At 46.7% G+C, this 18,918-nt stretch overlaps 1 protein-coding gene across 8 annotated transcripts in view; it reads right to left on the reverse strand.

The window, feature by feature from the left end:
• Nucleotides 1–18,918, reverse strand: part of LOC139229953 (meiosis inhibitor protein 1) — a 193,995-nt gene that overhangs the window by 97,756 nt on the left and 77,321 nt on the right. For all 8 annotated transcript variants that reach the window (XM_070861627.1, XM_070861624.1, XM_070861628.1 and 5 more), the window contains 3 exons: nucleotides 15,115–15,206; nucleotides 12,980–13,121; nucleotides 141–252 (listed from right to left, as the gene is read on the reverse strand). In XM_070861627.1, coding sequence (XP_070717728.1) covers nucleotides 141–252; nucleotides 12,980–13,121; nucleotides 15,115–15,206 — 346 coding nt within the window. The remainder of the gene's footprint in view (nucleotides 1–140; nucleotides 253–12,979; nucleotides 13,122–15,114; nucleotides 15,207–18,918) is intronic.

Here is an 18,918-nt window from a genome sequence, read left to right on the forward strand (position 1 = left end):
AATGTGGGGAATGGGTGTGGTATATTTATGGTAATTCATTTTAAAAAGTAAAAAAAATATAATATAGTGTAAATGTATAGATAACCAATGGCAGTGGAATTTTGAATGGGTCGGAGGTGACAGAATTGAAAGATTCATACCTAGCTTAATAGAAAGCAGGTTGGCTGTGTTGGGCAAGATTCTGTACTGGACACTGAGTATGGAAAAGAATACCTCCATTACTGTGGCGCTGGGAGTCTTTTCATAGTGCTTCTATTAGAAAGAAATATGGAAGTAGAAATTGAATAGAAAATAAGGCTATGAATAGGACAGAACAAACGAACTGTAACTCTAGGCATATGCAAATATATATATATTGTTGCAGGGTTCTTTCATGCAGTACTATCTTCATCTATTTCATTAGTCAATGATGCATGTGTAATAAGAGATGACGTAGACCAGGAGATTGAACTGCCTCTGCTTCCCAACACTGGCTTCAGTGAGCTCCTTTTGTTTATATATGGGGGCTGCAAACAGACCGACTTCATTGACACCGATACTGGAAAGCAGACGTGCATATGCACAGGACCACATTGTGCTGGGTCACAAATTTGTGCCCAGTCTCCACTGTATTAAGTACGTAATCTCAGCCATTTCACTGTGGAGACATCCAAGCAAATTCCCCACATGGAAGCAGGTCAATCTGGAGAGAAAATCATAACCAGTAGCGCAATCAGAGGTCACATCCTCGCACTTGGTTAGAATTGAAATCAATTGAAATGCATTATCAGGTGGTTTCTAGAACGGGCAGCCAATCTGCAAGGCCAATAATATACCTGGGCGATAAGGTGAAAATCTACCCCAAGGAGAACGGAGGGAAAATACAGAAAAGGGGGAGAGTAACAAATGAATCCCAGGGGCCTTCACTGTAGTTAACTAATTGGTTACACCACTATTTGGCTGGTAAAAAGAATGAAGACAGAGCAGCACAAAAGAGCCCTATTTTAAAAAAACAAATGGCTGAAAAACATAACAGATCCATCAGTACTTGCCCCTAGAGTGTGCTTTTCAAGGTGAAACCTGCAGTATCATAAAATGTGTTGTGTTCAGTCACTTGCTTAAGGTTTTTAGAAATACTAGTATTCTACCAAAAGATGGAGCTGCCATACATCTAAATGGCATTCTTGTGACTTTCTCTAATTTTGATACATGTCTGAGACAAGACATTTCAGAAGAGTAAAAATATTACTGAACACCCGTAAATTACTGAACCTGCCCGAGTTTTATTCCACTGATTTCAATGTAATGAGAATCGGGCTGGTGCTATAAAGGGCAGGCAATCTGCTCCACCAGATTACTGCCCCAGTGTTCATCGGATTAGAGAATAGTACAGTACAGGAGACCATTCCAGTCTGTGCCGGCTCTTTAGAGGAGCAATCCAATTAGTCCCACTCCCTCACTCTTTCCCATGTCCCTGCAACTTTTTCATCGGAAACAGTTTCTATTCATTTACTCTATATAAACCCCTCATGATTTTAAACATCTCTATCAAATCTTCTCTGATGTAGATGAAAATTTACCTCTTAATGTAGCCTACTGTATTTAATTACATATTATGACTGATGATATAAAGCAATTAAATTTGTAAAGCGTTCTATAGAGCAGACAGATCCACTGCCACAGTACTGCCCAGGGGGTGAAAGTAAAAAATTTCCCCATGACATAGGTACGCTTAACTCCGTATTATGATTGATTGTATAAAGCAATGACATTTGTAAAGTGACTCTTAAAATGAAATACTGTGGCAACTGTCTTACTCATCCATGTATTTGTCATTATGTGATCAATAAGCTTACTGCAGTGTCTCATTAATTTGAAGATGACACACCATAATGGAGAAGTTTGGGCTGCAGATCTACTGGTCATTTGGTCCTTATTATAGCTAGTTACAAAACTTTTACGAGTACGACAGTACTTGAAATGTAGAGTTACTTTCATAGCCACTGTTGTAGAAATTAGGCACCTGCTGAATATATCTAAACTCATATAAGTTTAAAGTGGCCACACATAAAATGGCTGCCCAGGCATGATGGGAAATCAGGTAGTCAAGCTGTGAACTATTGACTGAGGCTGACCGAGCAATTGCCCGAGGAACTGCCTTGTCCCATAACTACTAAGGGACCAGAAAATGGAATTGTAATGTACAACGAAGGGGAATTATTGTATGATAATGTTAAACATGAAATTGTGCCTGTCCTGATCAATATTTCAGGCCTCCAGATGCCAGAATACTGTACAGAACAGTCAAGGAAAATGTACAATGTATTAAGTAAAGTTGTAATGCAACAGGCTACCGATGCAATGGGTGCCAGTAGATTCCGAGGACAGGGGTCAGCCCCCAAGACAAAGAGGGAACTAATTAATGATATTGCTACCGTTTTCAATACAGGGACCTCCGTAGTAAACTCGATAGACATACAAGGATTAAATGAGAGGGTGGAACAGCTTAGAGGGGTGATGAAGGGGTTATTAGAGAGGGTGGAGCAAAACCAGAAAGACCAAGCCAACCTAGGAAAGGAGGGTGCCGAAATCCAGTTGGATGGCATCTCAGTCCTGGAAGCTCACGCCAAAACCATTAATCACCTCATAGAGAAAAAGAAGATACAGGAAAGCAAAGACAGGGGCAACTCTGTTACGCTTATGGTTTGTGGATGGTAGGACAGATCCGCCACAATTTCGACCAGATCCAACGTGGGGAAGTACCCGATTGGATAGACAGTTCACATCTGGCTCAGTTGGCTAACCAGAGGGGGACACTGGATAATTGTACTCTGAGGGGACTGACCCGAGTATACCCAGCAATTCCAGATTGCCAGATGGGTAGGAATACTGGGATAGGGATAGTCCTGATGATCCCTATAGCCACGCCGGACTCAGGGCCGTTCCCCCTGTACCAACTAGAGAATATCGGAGTAATACGGGAAAATGTCTCCATACGTTACTATCTGACCACCACCTCCGCCGTTCGTCAGAACAACATACTTACCGGGATTTCCCTAACAGATTGCAAGTAAAGGGGGGAGATCACAGTATGCCCTCACCCGGTAGGCCGAGGGGAGCTAGACGAGTGCAGGTTTAACCGAACCGACGGGTGTGTACTAGAAATAGTGCCCGCACATAGGCACTTCGCGAGGTCAGGTTATGGAGGAAAAGGAAGATACTGCGTCTCTACCACAGAGCGTTCATACCAGTATAATAACCTGCAGTGCCCTATACCACAGCCAAACTTTTGCTTTACGCCACTACGAGCTGTCACGATCGGGCAAACGCATATCACCCAGGTTAGGCGCCGGAAGCCTGAAGCTATTGATGTAACCGATCAGCTCCATGATCATTTGCAGGATTATGATGAGCCAGATCAGGTCCCTATTGAGGCTCAGGGTGGGTCAATCCGTAAAGCTCTACCACCAACTGCAAACTAAAATCAAAATACTGGAAGAAGATATCGAAATAGACTTACAAAGTCAGAGTTGGTGGAGAAAGGTCTGGGACTGGGGAATAAATGTTAACATCCATCCTTGGATTCGAATAATTTCACACATACTGGTAGGAATACAATTGATCTTAGCGATAACATGGGGCATAATGGCCTGCCAGGCATGCAGGCATCAAGCACAACGAAGAGGGACCCATGACCGGTCCCCAAATACTAAACAAGCCTGTCTAATGAAGGGGCAGAAGGATTTGGCCTTTGTCAATTTGATTTAAGCAACCGGAACTCCTGAAACCGCGTGACTGGCCAGCACGTTGAGGCAGGGAGTACCGGGCCGTGCACAAGATCTAATAAAGGTAGGGCGGTCAGTTAAAAGGGGACTAGGACTAGTCCCTTTACCGAAAGGAGGGAATTGTTGTAGAAATTAGGCACCTGCTGAATATATCTAAACTCATATAAGTTTAAAGTGGCCACACATAAAATGGCTGCCCAGGCATGATGGGAAATCAGGTAGTCAAGCTGTGAACTATTGACTGAGGCTGACCGAGCAATAACCCTGTGAGGCCCACTGCCAGGAATGCCTTGGATGCAAGATAAGAATAATGAACCAGTTATTTCCCCAGGAAGAGAGAGATAAGGAGAGAACCTATCTCCTATAACAAGGTCATTAATCAGCCAGAGCTGACAAAAACCGAACATGCAGTTCCTGAGGTACCAGGGGAATTCTATTGGGTTAAAAGAACCTATATGTAATCTATAATCGTTATGATTGGATTGTGTCCAGCCATAATGGGCTGAGTAACTGCAGTAAACTGTTGTGAAACATATAAAAATCCATGAAACCCTTTGTTCTGTGGAGAGAAGCCTGGATCCAGTCCTGAGACTTCCTCCCCGCTGAGCGTTAATAAAGGCCGCATTGGCGTTGGAACTGACTCTGTGTTGAGTGATTCTTCTGAGAAATCATTCACGCTAACAGCCACAAAACTAGATCTGCTTGATTTTAATGCCCATTGCCTTTGTGTGAAGCCCTAGTTAGATTATCGGGATGAATTTTAATGGGAAAGGTGGGTTGGGAGCGGGGGACTCTGACGCAGAGTCTGATTTGCATGGATGTTTCCCACCCACAGCCAGCCAGATTGAAAGGCTGGCTGCTTCCAGGCGGGTAGGCCTGTGGCATTAGGCCGCAGAGAGGAGTGAGGAAGGGATTGAGTGGGGACTAGAGGTGCACAGGTAGGGCCGGAGAAGGGGTGGGGGGGGGGGGGTGTTCGGGTGAAGATTAGGGGCCGGAACCAACATGTGGAGCTGAGTGAGCGAGGGGGAGATTCGGAGAAAGATCAGGGGCTGGGACCGGCACGATTAAGGCAATAACTTCCAGCCTCATAATATCTGAATGGACGACCCGCTCCCAGCTGCCCACTCCCAATAAAACTAGACGTGCGCGGGTTGGAGGCGAGTTCTGATCGGGATTCCCACACCAACCCAACCCAATCCCTTTACAGTTAAAATTTCCTCAGCATCAAATGCTTGGTTCATAAAATTGGACTTAATACTAGAAATGGGGTGGAGCCTCAACTGTTCATTTTGGAAAATCATGGCACTTTGCCTGTGACTTTTCAATATGCAATGCCAGCAGAAGAGGTTCTCTTTCCCCTCCCTACCAGGATATTACACACCCATACTGACCAGAAAGGTCCCAGACTTAATCCCTGTCTGTACTGAGTTAGCTAATCTCAGTCCCCGGGGGACAATGGAAGTGGTATCAATTGTCCCAATCGCTGAGTTATGAAACAATAAATTGGGAAAGATTCCCTTCTCTTGTTCACTGGAACTATCGATGTAAAGGGTTGGGTTTTGCTGTGAATGCCCACAGATGACCATCCTGATAACACTTTAATTCCAAATTTTCCAAAGCTCCTCAGAATGGAGCCTGCTGGCAACAGGCACGGTTGGAAAATTGGGTACACGCCCTGAAATGCCAAAATCATGGGGCGCCTATTTTTGCAACATGCAATCTGAGGCAAAAAAATGAGACTGCGCTAATGGCATGCCTGGGTCTCATTTAAGTATTTTAATGATTTAAAACAGATCCCACGCTGTATCTCCCAACTTCATGTACACCATGCCCATATAAAGTGATTCCTGGCCTGGCTCAGCAAACTTCTTCAAGGAGCTATTGCTGATTATATAATTATATGAAATTATATAGAAAAACTTGTACTGTGTATTGTCAATACTTCTGTGATACTGGAACTCAGTTTGACATTAGAAACAAGTAACCATCTTTCTATCCAATGAACAGTCAGTTTAAAAATAAATTTACCATTTACAAGTCCTTCGCTTCTAGTGCTTTACAGCCATTTTCTATTTGTTTTCAGCTCTCCTAGTTTTTTTTTTTTTAAAAGGTTGATTCTTGGCCTGCTCTGCCACATTCGACCTCTAACATGGTTACTTGTACCGACTGTGATTTCCAGTATCACAGAAGTACTCTTCACAATGCACAGTACAAGGTTTTCTACATAATTCCATACAATAAAATAATCAGTATAAAACAAACTTGAATGAGATGCATGTAGTCATTGCATTAACTAAATATGCAATTAAAATCCAATTAACTCTGATTCAAATTTTTAATTAAGATTAATTTTGTAATCGTTTCACAGCCCTAATTGTACCCATCTCTATGTTGGGCCCGTGTCCCTTCACACCAACCTGGACAGGTCAGAGGTAGAACAATCTTTGCCGTCTCCGCTTCACAAGAGTTGAAGGATAATGTTATGGGAGGCACAGAATTTTTTTTTGCTTTTGCTTTTTAGGTTGATTGCATTAGTTACAATTTTTTTAAATCAATCTTGACATATTATTTAACATTTTTTGATTTTTTTCCCACTTTTTACCTCTTCAATCCAACTTGGAGGATGGTCATTCTCCCAGGAATCCATCTCGCTTTCAAAAAGCTGGAGAATAACAAGGAATTTGTACAGGCAGGTCCACCTGCACCTGAGGTGGTCTGCCCTAGGCCGCTGTTACCCAAGTATGCGGGCCCACAGAGCTCATTAGAGCTGATTAGGAGTGTCAGAGGAGTTGTGCTTTCAACACATGCCTCACCAAGAACTTTCTCCATGTCAACAATGTGCCATCTTGTGCAACCAGAAAAGTAACTTGAGATGCTGGAAGCTGAAGGAGTGAGACATGATGCCCAACCTACAGGCCAACTTGAGTGTCAGTAAGTGACTATGCTTTATGCAGCTAGGGTTTATTACAATGATTTTTAGGGGTAGTGCCCTTGGAAGATAAGTGTGTGGCAAGACTTTCAATTGAATCTCGACTGTTTTCCCTACTAAGGTATATGCACACAATAAGTTTGTGTGAGGGTTTGGCATGAGCTGGCAGTAAATGTGGAGCTGGGTTGAAGGCAAAACTTTGAGCCATGAAATCTTAGGCCACTTATCTGATACATGATACTGCTGGGTAGTATTATTTTGTCATCATCCTTAAAGCATGCTGAATCTGTTCCTGGGTCCTGCAGGTATTGTACATATTATTGAACTTGGCTACTACTTCCTGTCAGGCATTGCTGCTTGTGAGGAAGATGCCCTGGAGTTCCACTCATCATTATCATCGTCATAGGCAGTCCCTCGAAATTAAGGAAGACTTGCTTCCACTGTAAAAGTGAGTTCTCAGGTGAGTGTACAGTTCAATGTGGGAATTACAGTCTGTCACAGGTGGGGCAGACAGTGGTTGAAGGAAAGTGTCATGTAACCTTCATGTAACAACACTGCAATACTGTATATACTTGAGAAATGCACACCTTGACCACAGGGGGTAAACTTGTGGGAGACACTCCTCACCTGGTCACCAAGGTATATAAAAAGGGAGGTCCCACACAGGATCATCACTTCTTGGTCCTGTGAATAAAGGTGCAGGTCACAGAGTGACCTTGTCCATAGAATGTGAATCGTGTGGATTTGTGGTATTGTGTTAAGGACTTTACAGTGGCGACGAGAAACAGGAATCAACGACCCACGAGAATGGCCACCGGTAGCACAGAGGAATGGTACTGTGTTGGTGAGGACTGGGACGATTTCATTGAGAGGCTTCAGCAGAGCTTTGTCACGAAGGACTGGCTGGGAGATGCAGCGGCTGACAAGTGAAGGGCTCATCTACTGACCAGCTGTGGATCTAAGACTTACGCGCTCATGAAAAACCTGCTAGCACCTGAGAAGCCGGCGGACAAAACCTTTGAAGAGCTCAGCAAGCTAATCGGTGAGCACCTCAAACCGGCGAGCAGCGTACACATGGCCCGACACAGATTTTATACACACCGACGTCGGGAAGGACAGAGCATACCGGACTTCATTGCGGACCTCCGGCGCTTGGCCAGCCTCTAAGTTCACAGACGCTTACAGGGGGGGTAGATGCTAAGGGATTTTTTTTATTGAGGGCATCAGTCATGCCGGGATTTTTAGAAAGTTAATCGAGACCAAGGACTTGACCTTGGAAGCGGCGGCGTTGCTGGCTCAGACTTTTATGGCGGGGAGGAGGAAACCAAGATAATATACGCGCGCAATTCTGACTCCAGGGATGGATCAGGGGGTCAATATCATAAACGCGACACAGAGCCCCGCAGGCAGGCAAGGGCAGTTCGACACACCCCAGGCAGCAATAGACCCCAGAACAGGTTTTCAACACAGACAATGGCAAGCTGAACGAACATTTACGCCATCCCAGTGGACAATGCGTTCTGGGATGGGGCCATTGACACCCACTAACAGGGTGCTCAAGAGCAGTCAAAGGGACAATCAGCGAGGAATGCCTTGCAACAGCTCTTTTGTTCACAACAATGGGAATCTCAGTTCATGCTGGAGGTGTGGGGGCAGACATGCTGCCAGGACTTGCAGGTTTCAACAGTTCGCCTGCAGAAATTGTAATCTCACTGGCCATTTAGCTAGAATGTGCAGGAAGCCTGCGACCAGGCTAATTTATGAGGCGGATGGACCAGAAGAGAGGTCTGCAAGGCAGGATGACGCGTGGGGCGAATCAATGGACGCTGAAGTTCAGCGGGTTCATGTGGCAAACATTTACAGCTCATATACCAAAACGCCAACTATGATGATGAAAGTCCTATTAAACGGCACCCCCGGTAAGCATGGAGCTGGATATGGGGGCCAGCCAGTCACTCATGAGCGTTCAACAATTCGAAAAGCTATGGCCACTCAAAGCCAGCAGACCTAAACTAGAACGCATTGAGACTCAATTACGGACGTACACCAAAGAAATCATCCCAGTGCTAGGCAGTGCAATGTTGGCTGTCACATACAATGGATCAGTGAACCGGCTGCCGCTCTGGATTGTCCCGGGCAATGGTCCCGCACTGTTGGGGAGGAGCTGGTTAGCTGAGATGAATTGGAAATGGGGGGGATGTGCACGGTGTCATCTGTGGAGCGAAGTTCATGCTCACAGGTCCTAAAGCAATTTGAGTCACTATTCCAACCTGGCGTCGGGACGTTCAAAGGTACAAAAGTAGTGATTAGCATCACCTGGATGCCAGACCAGTACACCACAAAGCAAGAGCTGTGCCGTATGTGATGCGGGAGAAAATTGAAAGCGAATTGGACCGTTTGCTGAGAGAGGGCACCATCTCGCCCGTTGAATTCAGCGACTGGGCGAGCCCCATTGTTCCCGTCCTAAAAGTGGATGGCTCGGTCAGGATCTGAGGCGACTACAAGGCCACTACCAACCGGAGGTCCCTACAAGACCAATACCCGCTTCCGAGAGCGGGGGATCTTTTTGCCACGCTGGCAGGCAGCAAGCTGTTCACCAAGTTGGACCTCACTTCAGCCTAAATGACCCAAGAACTGGCCAACAAATCCAAACTACTGTCCACAATTACCACGCACAAGGGACTGTTTGTTTACAACAGGTGCCCGTTTGGCATTTGATCAGCGGCCGCGATCTTTCAAAGAAACATGGAAAGCCTGCTCAAATCTATTCCTGGAACAATCGTATTCCAGGACGATATCCTCATCACGGGTCAGGACACCGAGGAATACCTCCACAACCTGGAAGAGGTGCGACGCCGACTGGACCGGGTAGGCCTGCGACTCAAGAAACCCAAGTGTGTGTTTTTGGCTCCCGAAGTCGAGTTTCTGGGCAGGAGGGTTGCTGCAGACAGGATTCGGTCTACCAAATTCAAAACAGAGGCGATTCGACGAGTGCCCAGGCCCTGCAACACATTGGAGTTGTGTTCATTTCTGGGACTCTGAACTATTTCGGGAACTTTCTGCCGAACTTAAGCACATTGTTGGAGCCGCTACACGTGCTCCTGCGTAAGGGTTGCAATTGGTTTTGGGGGACTGTCAAGAACGGGCTTTCAATCGGGCGCGTAACCTACTCTGTTCCAATAAGTTGTTGACCCTGTACAACCCCTGTAAGAAATTGGTTCTGACATGTGATGCACCGTCCTATGGGGTTGGGTGCGTGTTGCAGCAGTGCAATGCTGAGGGGCAAGTCCAACCTGTGGTTTATGCCTCCAGGTCGCACTCTCAAGCAGAACGTGGATTAGGGATGGTTGAGAAGGAAGCACTCGCATGTGTCTATGGGGTGAAAAAGATGCACCAGTACCTTTTTGGCAGGAGGTTCGAATTAGAAACTGACCACAAGCCGTTAACATCCCTGTTGTCAGACAGCAAGGCTATCAATGCCAATGCGTCAGCTCGCATATAGCGATGGGCTCTCACGCTGGCTGCGTATGACTACACCATCCGGCACAGGCCGGGCAGTGAAAATTGCGCTGGCGTGCTCAGCAGGCTTCCACTGGCCACCACTGGGGGGGCAGCGGAGCAAAGCGCTGAGATGGTCATGGCCGTTGAGGCCTTTGACAGCGCAGGCTCCCCCATCACAGCCCACCAGATCAAAATCTGCTCCAACAGAGATCCCCTCCTATCTTTGATTAAGAAATGTGTCCTGACTGAGATTGGGCGCCCGCACACGGAACATGCCCTGAGGATTCTGACCGTTTCACAGGCGGATGGATGAGCTCTCCATCCAAACCGACTGCCTACTATGGGGCAGCCGGGTAGTCACGCCCCACAGGGGCAGGGAAGCTTTCATCAGGGAACTCCACAGCGAGCACCCAGGCATCGTGCTTATGAAGGCCATTGCCCAGTCACACGTTTGGTGGCCGGGAATTGATTCAGGCCTGGAACACTGTTCGCAGGTGCACGACATGTGCTCAGCTGGGAAATACCCCCAGAGAGGCCCCGCTCAGCCCGTGGCCCTGGCCCACTAGGCCATGGTCACGTATTCACTTAGACTACACGGGCCCATTCATGGGAAAAATGTTTCTCATCGTGGTTGATGTGTACTCGAAATGGATCGAGTGCATCATTTTGAATTCATGCATGACATCCACCCACGGTTTGCCGGATATCCTTGTTAGCGATAATGGCCTATGTTTCACTAGCTACCAATTCCGGGAGTTCATGTCGGGTAATGGCATCAACCATGTCAGGTCAGCACCGTTCAAGCCGGCCTCCAATGGCCAGGCGGAACGTGCGGTCCAAATCATAAAACAAGTCATGCTCAGGATTCAAGGTCCCTCCCTTCAATGCTGCCTATCGCGCCTCCTGCTGGCCTCTTGGTCCCGACCGTACTCACTCACGGGTGTCCCACCCGCGGAGCTCCTTATGAAACGTACACTCAAAACTCGGCTGTTCCTCATTCATCCTGTCTTGTCCGACATTGTTGAGGGCAAGCGCCAGTCCCAAAATGAATACCATGACCGTAATTCAAGGGGGAGATGTATAGAAAATGGTGACCCCGTATTTGTTCTCAATCAAGCTTTGGGGCCCAAATGGCTTGAAGGTACTGTAATAGACAAAGAGGGGAATAGGGTCATCGTGGTTAAACTTAACAATGGGCAGATATGTAAAAGGTTCAAGTAAAAAAAAAAGGTTCAGCATGGACACTGAGGAACCTGAGGAAGATCATGAGATGGTATTCACACCATCACCAGTGAATGAGCAACAAGAACATTCAGCAGCATACACAGTCCCTGCGGTCGGCCCAGACAGGCCGGAATCACCACAGGGGACAGACACACAGGCCAAGGCTCAACAGCCAGAGCCCCAACTGCGGTGCTCCACGAGGGAGCGCAGACCATCCGAATAAGACGTTTGGCGGGGGCGGGGGGGGGGAGGGGGAGGTGATGTCATGTATGTAACCTTCATGTAACAACACTGCAATACTGTATATACTTGAGAAATGCACACCTTGACCACAGGGGGTAAACTTGTGGGAGACACTCCTCACCTGGTCATCCAGGTATATAAAAAGGGAGGTCCCACACAGGATCATCATTTCTTGGTCCTGTGAATAAAAGTGCAGGTGACAGAGTGACCTTGTCCATAGAATGTGCCTCGTTGGATTTGTGGTATTGTGTAAGGACTTTACAGAAAGGATGGGGAGTCTGGTTTGCCGCACGCTCCTTCCGCTGTCTGCGCTTGATTTCTGCATGCTCTCAGCGACGAGACTCGAGGTGCTCAGCACCCTCCCGGATGCTCTCCCTCCACTTTGGGCAGTCTTGGGCCAGGGAATCCCAGGTGCCGGTAGGGATGTTGCACTTTATCAAGGAAATTTTGTGGGTGTCCTTGAAACGTTTCCTCTGCCCACCTGGGACTCGCTTGTCGTGTAGGAGTTCCAAGTAGAGCGCTTGCTTAGGGAGTCTCGTGTTGGACATGCGGGCGATGTGGCCCGCCCAATGGAGCTGGAGTTCCACTATACTTTTGCCCACCTCATACAGCAGCACTTTCAGTTCACCAGTTCAGCAATCAATCAGTACGGTACGGTACTGTATCACTCCGAACCTCGCTTGCACTATATTCCATTTTGTGTATCCAGACCACCCCTCATCCGTCCAACATCCTTGTACAGACTCTGGAAAGACTTTAAAGTATGAATACTATTATCAGGTGAAAATAATTTTTACTCCCCATACAATCCCTTTGCTTTTTTTCCCCCAGTAGCGCTGGATCAAGCGAGATATTCCACCCATGCATCAATCATACTCCCTGTGACTGGGCCAATAGACACAGGAAGTATGTTCAAATTATTCACAAGCTGATCTCACAAACTCGAAAAGTCAGGTCCCACACTTATTGTGTGCTGTACACACAAAGGAACAGTTCCCCCAAAGGCATCACACTATTAGCCTCAGTTGAAGGTCTAAGGAAAAGCTCCACAAATGCTGTTTTGGAGGACATCTCCCCTCTAGATAAAACATAGAATTATAGAATCATACAGCACAGGAGGCCATTTGGCCCATCATGCCTGTGATACAGCTATGCAATTAGTCCCTCTCCCATGCTCTTTCCTCAAAATCCTGTAACTGTTTACCCTTCCAAGTATTTATCCAATTCCCTTTTGAAAGTTACTATTGAATCGGTTTCCTCCACCCTTTCAGGCCGCACATTCCAGATCACAACAACTCAGTGTAAATGTATAGCTTACCATCACAATCGGGATGCACAAAGTGTCGCAAACCTTCAACAGGAACTCTGAGTACCTCTCCAACATGTTCTCACTTGCAATGCTCGGAGATTTGAAAGCATTCTCTTGCACAGAAGGATCCTTCTGACAATCGAGTGCTAATCTACAAAAAAAATATTTGCGCATAAAGATGTTTTCAAAGGTACTTGTATGCAATCTTCCCTCTAGTTTTCATATTTGGTGCGTGGTCTGTTTAAATTTGCAGCAGGGCCGTGTCCGTGTGGTATCTTTTCCCGTGGAATAGTTGGTGAGCGGCCTGCACGGGACCTCCCAATCGCTGTGCGCCCGTGCAACTTAGGGTCAACATTGCCTGTATGGTATTATACTGCCATAACAAAGCACTAATAAAGAAAATGACTACAGTACATTGAGCATCATGATGTTTACCTACAACATGTCCATGGGTCAAGCTCGATGGACCAGTTGCTCATTGGCTAACCATCATTTTCATGTAGACTAGAATAACAAAATATTTAGAAAAGATTTGCCCAGGATACATTTTGGTAAAACAAAACAGCAGTAATTAAACTCTGACTGGAAGTAGCCTCTGTGCTGAAGATAAGCAGAAGGATTTGTGAGTAAGGAGTTTCACAGGCCATCAAAGGCAGCACCTCAGGTTGATAAGGCTGTAAAAAGTGCCAATGAAACTCAAGGTTTTATCAGAAGAGGTATAGATTATTTCAGGTAGGAGGAAATGATGAGCCTATATAAAACTTTAATAAGACTTCTAATAGAATACTGTGTGCAACACTGATCTCCACACTATAAGGATATTGAAGCTTTAGCGAGAGTACAACGCAGATTCATTAAGATGCTGACTAGTACGAGGAAATACAAATATTCAAAAATTGTGTCTCTCTTTATTAGACCAATGCAGATTACAAGACAATATTTTAGCTCTGTTTAAGATTATGAAAGGATGTGACAGGATAGATAGAAGCAGATTGTTTCCAATAGTTGAGGGATCTAGAACGAGGGGCCAAAGATTAAGGGTTTGGAATTCGGTTACACCCCATTTGGGGTTCAGTTTATTGTGTCATTCCCCCCAACCCATCATTGGAATTTTTAGCAGTTTTACACCCTTGCACTCTGCCCGATTGTTTGCTAGGATTTTTCAGAAGAAAGCTTTTACATAAACTGGTGTCACCTCCGACTCAAACACTTTGCATCTTGGCAGACTCCGCAGAAATGGCTTCGATTGTATAGTGATCGTGAGGCAAAGCTTCAAGCAGCAACACTAGTGAATCATGCTGGATTCAAATATCTTTCCTAACCAATCCATCCCACATTCCCCTCTTCTCCCATCACCACCTAGCACCCCTTCCCATCCTCCAGCTCCCCTTTACTATCCCCTTTCACCTCTACTCTCTGCTCCTCCTCCCTCCTGCCCCTCTTCCTCCTCCTCACTTTCTTTATTCCTTCTCCTTCCCACATCCCTTTTCCTTCCCCCTCCTCTTTCTTCCCACACCTCCTCTCCCTCGATCCTTGCCTTCCCTCCTGTCTCCCACTCTCCTTTGTTCCTCTTACCCTCACCACTTCCCCTCTCTCCCAGCCTTAGCCTCTTGCCCTGTTCTACATTCCCCCTAATCCCCCAGCATCTAATCCCATTCTACCTTGCCCCTACCATGCTCTGCCTTACCCCTCTTGCAGCTAATGTTTAATTATTTCTGCCTTTTAACTCTGTTTAACTTGAGAACTTAACTCCCAATATGCAATGTCATGGGAGAATGACTACTATATTATTAAACATCTTGCACAGGGCATGTCATTCTATCCACAAAGTATATTTCCTGTTGTCATTATTCTTGGCCATGCTTTTGTGTCAACATAACAGCGGTGTCAACATTTCCCATTCAATTTTTCCAAGTCACACCGTAGTTGGAGATTCTGGCCACCAGGTGACTCTGTAGAGCCGCTTTCTAAAGCCTATCTCCCAACTCTGTCACCATTGTGTATATAAAAATATCCATCACTGACCATGAATAACATCACAGATAATTTAACAGCATAAAATAAATACAGAAATCTCCCTGTTTATCACACCTACACCCTGTGAAGATCTTCCTTATATGATTGGCTTGATGTATATAAAGTACCTGCAAGCATTAAGAAAGGCCTCTAAAGCACTAAATAGTAACTGTCCTTGTCTTGAGAATTTTTTGGTTTGTTCCCTCCTCACAGATTGACTCTGGAATAAGAACACAACAGGTATTGGTTAAACGTGAAACATAGAGTTGCAATAACTATTAGTATTAAAACAAATGCTCATGTGTTTTACTCTCTTGAAAACAGAACTAGCTGAAAACTGCTATCCAAGAGGAGACAGAAAATACGTAGGCCAGAATTTTACCAGTGCTGAGAGATCGGGATCTGAGGCGGGTCAGCTGTGAAATGTAAAATGATTGACAGTGGATCGGGAGCCCAGTCAACTGTAGGATGTTTGTTTTTCACTCTACTCTGATTCTTAGACCTTGGAACTTAGTGGAAAAGGCCAACACGTGGCACAAAATTTAGGCTTAACCCAGTGTCAGTTTTATTACGCACAAAAAACGACTAAAACTACAGGACTAGACTTCAGAGAGAAATCAACTGAAAACATACAATCACCCTTCCTGGCTGTCGCTATTGTAAGTTCATGGTCATTGGTTCCATGATTGGTTGGTTCTTCTTCTGGTCGTTCTCTGCAGTGCTGCTCCTTTCGTGTACGTTCCGTACTACATGTCCTCCGTCCCTTCGTTCTTTCGACTTGTGTCCATCTGTACACGTATCCTTCTACTTCTTCTGTGTGCTTCTTCTTCCGTCTGTTCTGTCTTCTGCTGAGCTGCATCTAGCTTGCATATTTCTATCCAGGTTTTGACTGACCGCCCGCCATTGCGGTTTTGATAAAATGTTTGCATCGATATATTGTTTTATGGTTCCCTTGGTAGATTGACTGCAATAATGGACTTGTCCTTTTTCCCATTTGCACACCGAGTCTGCAAGGCTCAAGTCGATTTCCTATCTTAACACCTCGGTCCCAAAAAATGTGCACCTGGTATGGTTCCTTTGTTGTCCGGTCTATTTACAGATTTGGTGTCTCCAGTGGCTGTTTTCCCCAACCTGGTCAATCAAGTTCAGAGCCTCACGTAACAACTCCATTGTTGTTAATGCATGAAGTCAGTTTTGGTTCCTGACAACAGAATGTCCTTAATTGTCCAGCTTAATTCCAAAAGCTTGTATTAAATTCCAAAAGCTTGTATTAATCAATTTTTAGTTCATGGTCTCCTTCTGTGCTTTTCTGAAGATTAGTAACCTTACACAACCCGCCTCCACGCTAGTCTCCCAGGTGTCGGGTCTGTCAGTGCTGAACAGGCCCGACACCAAGCGGCGGGGGAGGCAATTTAGATTTTTAAGAGCTTGTTAAAAGACCATGTTGAGCTGTACTTACCATTTTTTTCAGCGTTTTCAAGAAGTTAGCGGCACTCAGGGATCACAAGTAGGTCGGGTGTTCAATCAGTATCCATTCTTCTAAATACTTGACAGATACAAATGTTGTATAAAGGCTCCCATTTCACAGCTCTTCACTTTCCAATCTTAAAAGCTGGAGCCTTCAGGATTTGGAAGACACATTTGAGTTTTATGGAGGTTGGAAGTGTTTGGAGTAAACTCTCTATCCACTGTGACCTCCTTGGAATAACTTCTCTCCCCACTGACAGATAGCTCTGTCATCTCAACCTCACCTGCCATCTATTCCATCAGTATAAGTGACCTTGAAAAAATCTCACCTTGGTCCTCAGAATCCCACCACGATTAGCCCCAACACCAGCATCAACAGGCACACCTGCAGCACCAACAACACCAACCTTCTCCACAATCAACTGATGCTGCACAGAGGGCATCAGCAGCCCTCTGATGAATGCCAAGTGAAATAAATATGATGCGCCAGGCTAGCATCACCCCACACCAACACCATAAAGCATCCATACAATGCTCAAGCCATTCTTATCACACGTATCACCATTGGGAGTGGGGTGGGGGGGGAGGTGGGGTTACCGTTGTCTCACCACTCACAGCCACTTTCAAATGTGCAGACATATCTGTCCAAGAATGCAAAGTGTTGAAAATAAAGATTTCAATGTTTGACAGCACATTAACAGAAGGGACTGGCAATTTGTACGTACTTTTTCTGTTGAGTCCCCGCCCCCAATGTCTCCAGCCTGAACCAGACGTACCGGAACCAGAAGTGCAGCCCCGAACCAGAAGTAGGACCTTGCAATCAATCCGACCACATTCCGTGAGCCTCCAAGCGACCGGGCCTTCAGATCCTTCACGGAGCTCCAAGCGACCGGGGGAGAGAGAGAGAGAGATCCTGGTGTTTGGGGGGGAGGGGGGGGGGGAAAGAGAGGAGGCTGGGGAGAGAAGTGGCCGGGCAAGCGGGGAGAGAGGCAGCCGGGTAGAGAGAGGCGGCCGGGCGGGCAGGGAGCGAGGCGGTCGGACGGAGAGAAACGGCTGGGCGAGCGGGGATAGAGGTGGCCGGGCAATTGGGGAAGCGACCGGGCGAGCAGGGAAACAACCGGGCAGAGAGAAGCGACTGGGCGGAGAGAAGCGGCCGGATGAGCGGGAAAACGACAGGCGGAAAGAAGTGGCCAGGCGGGCAGGGAGAGAGAGGCGGCCGGGCGGGCAGGGAAACGACCGGGCGGGCAGGGAAACGACCAGGCGGAGAGAGGAGCGGCCGGGCGGAGAGAGGAGCGGCCGGGCGGAGAGAGAGCTGAGCCGCAAGCTGCTGAGCCGCGGTGGCAGTCGCCGGGGGTGGGAGAGAGAAAGAGCATGGGGTAGAGGGAGAGAGCCTGGAGGGGAGACAGACTGGGGGGAAGAGAGAGCTTGGGAGTGGGGGTGGGGGAAGAGAAGAGAGAGAGCTTGGGGGGGGCGGGGGAGAGGAAAGAGAAAGGCGGGGTGGAGGATTGGAGGGGAGAGATTCTTCCAATGCATAAGTCACTACGCTGTCACTATTCACTTCTTCCGCAATAAACCTGTTAACAATCCGCTCATAATGCCCCATCTATGGCGGGGAGGAAGGTCATGCACTTGCGCTGGGGTACGGGACTTTGGCTGGGGGAGGTAGCACTTATGCTGGTGTAAGGGACTTTGGCTGGCACTTGGTGGCTTCTGGAAATCAAAGTGGATCGAGTTACAATTTGCGAAATCAGTGAGAACTTGGGCTGGGCTGGAAGTTACACATTCCAGAGAAACTTCACAGTGTCGCTTATCTTTGAAGGGGACCAGAGATTAAGGGGCGGCCATTTTTACAGTACAATTAAACGCATCCTACAAAACCTTCCTCATGCCAACTTACCTTGCACCTCCACCCATCCCTCTCTATCTACATTATCACTTCCCCATCTCACTAGCCATCCCTCACACTCACCCTAGTCCACTCATTCCAACTAACAACACAAAAGGGTAGGCACTTGGGTGATTTCGCCAATGTTCATGTAAAGTTTCTGTTAACGACGTGTGAGGGATGGCTAGTGACATGAGGAAGTGATAATGTAGATAGAGAGGGATGGATGGAAGTGCAAGGTAAGTTGGTGTGGGTAAGGTTTTTTTTTAGGAGTAGGGAAGGCAGATTGATGGGGATGCGATGGGAGGCATAGCAGGATGATGTTGCATGGCTTTGCGTAACATTTCGTGATCTACTGAGATCATTGAAAGGTTGGCACCACTGCAGCTTGGTCCTCCTAACGACATCACTGCTTGTGCCCTCCTGTGCAAATGTGCACCCAGGCTGCGTTAGTCTCCTGGTGAAGTCTCTTCTGCCCATTGGAAGAGAACCTCCCTGTGAGTATATAGAGGGAGTCATGGGAGAGCCTGGGTGCAGCCGTGCACCTCTGTGCAGTGTTCGTCAGTGTTTGCAGCACCTC

The sequence above is a fragment of the Pristiophorus japonicus genome, chromosome 19 (assembly GCF_044704955.1).
Source record: "Pristiophorus japonicus isolate sPriJap1 chromosome 19, sPriJap1.hap1, whole genome shotgun sequence".
Classification (NCBI taxonomy): Eukaryota; Metazoa; Chordata; class Chondrichthyes; family Pristiophoridae; genus Pristiophorus; species Pristiophorus japonicus.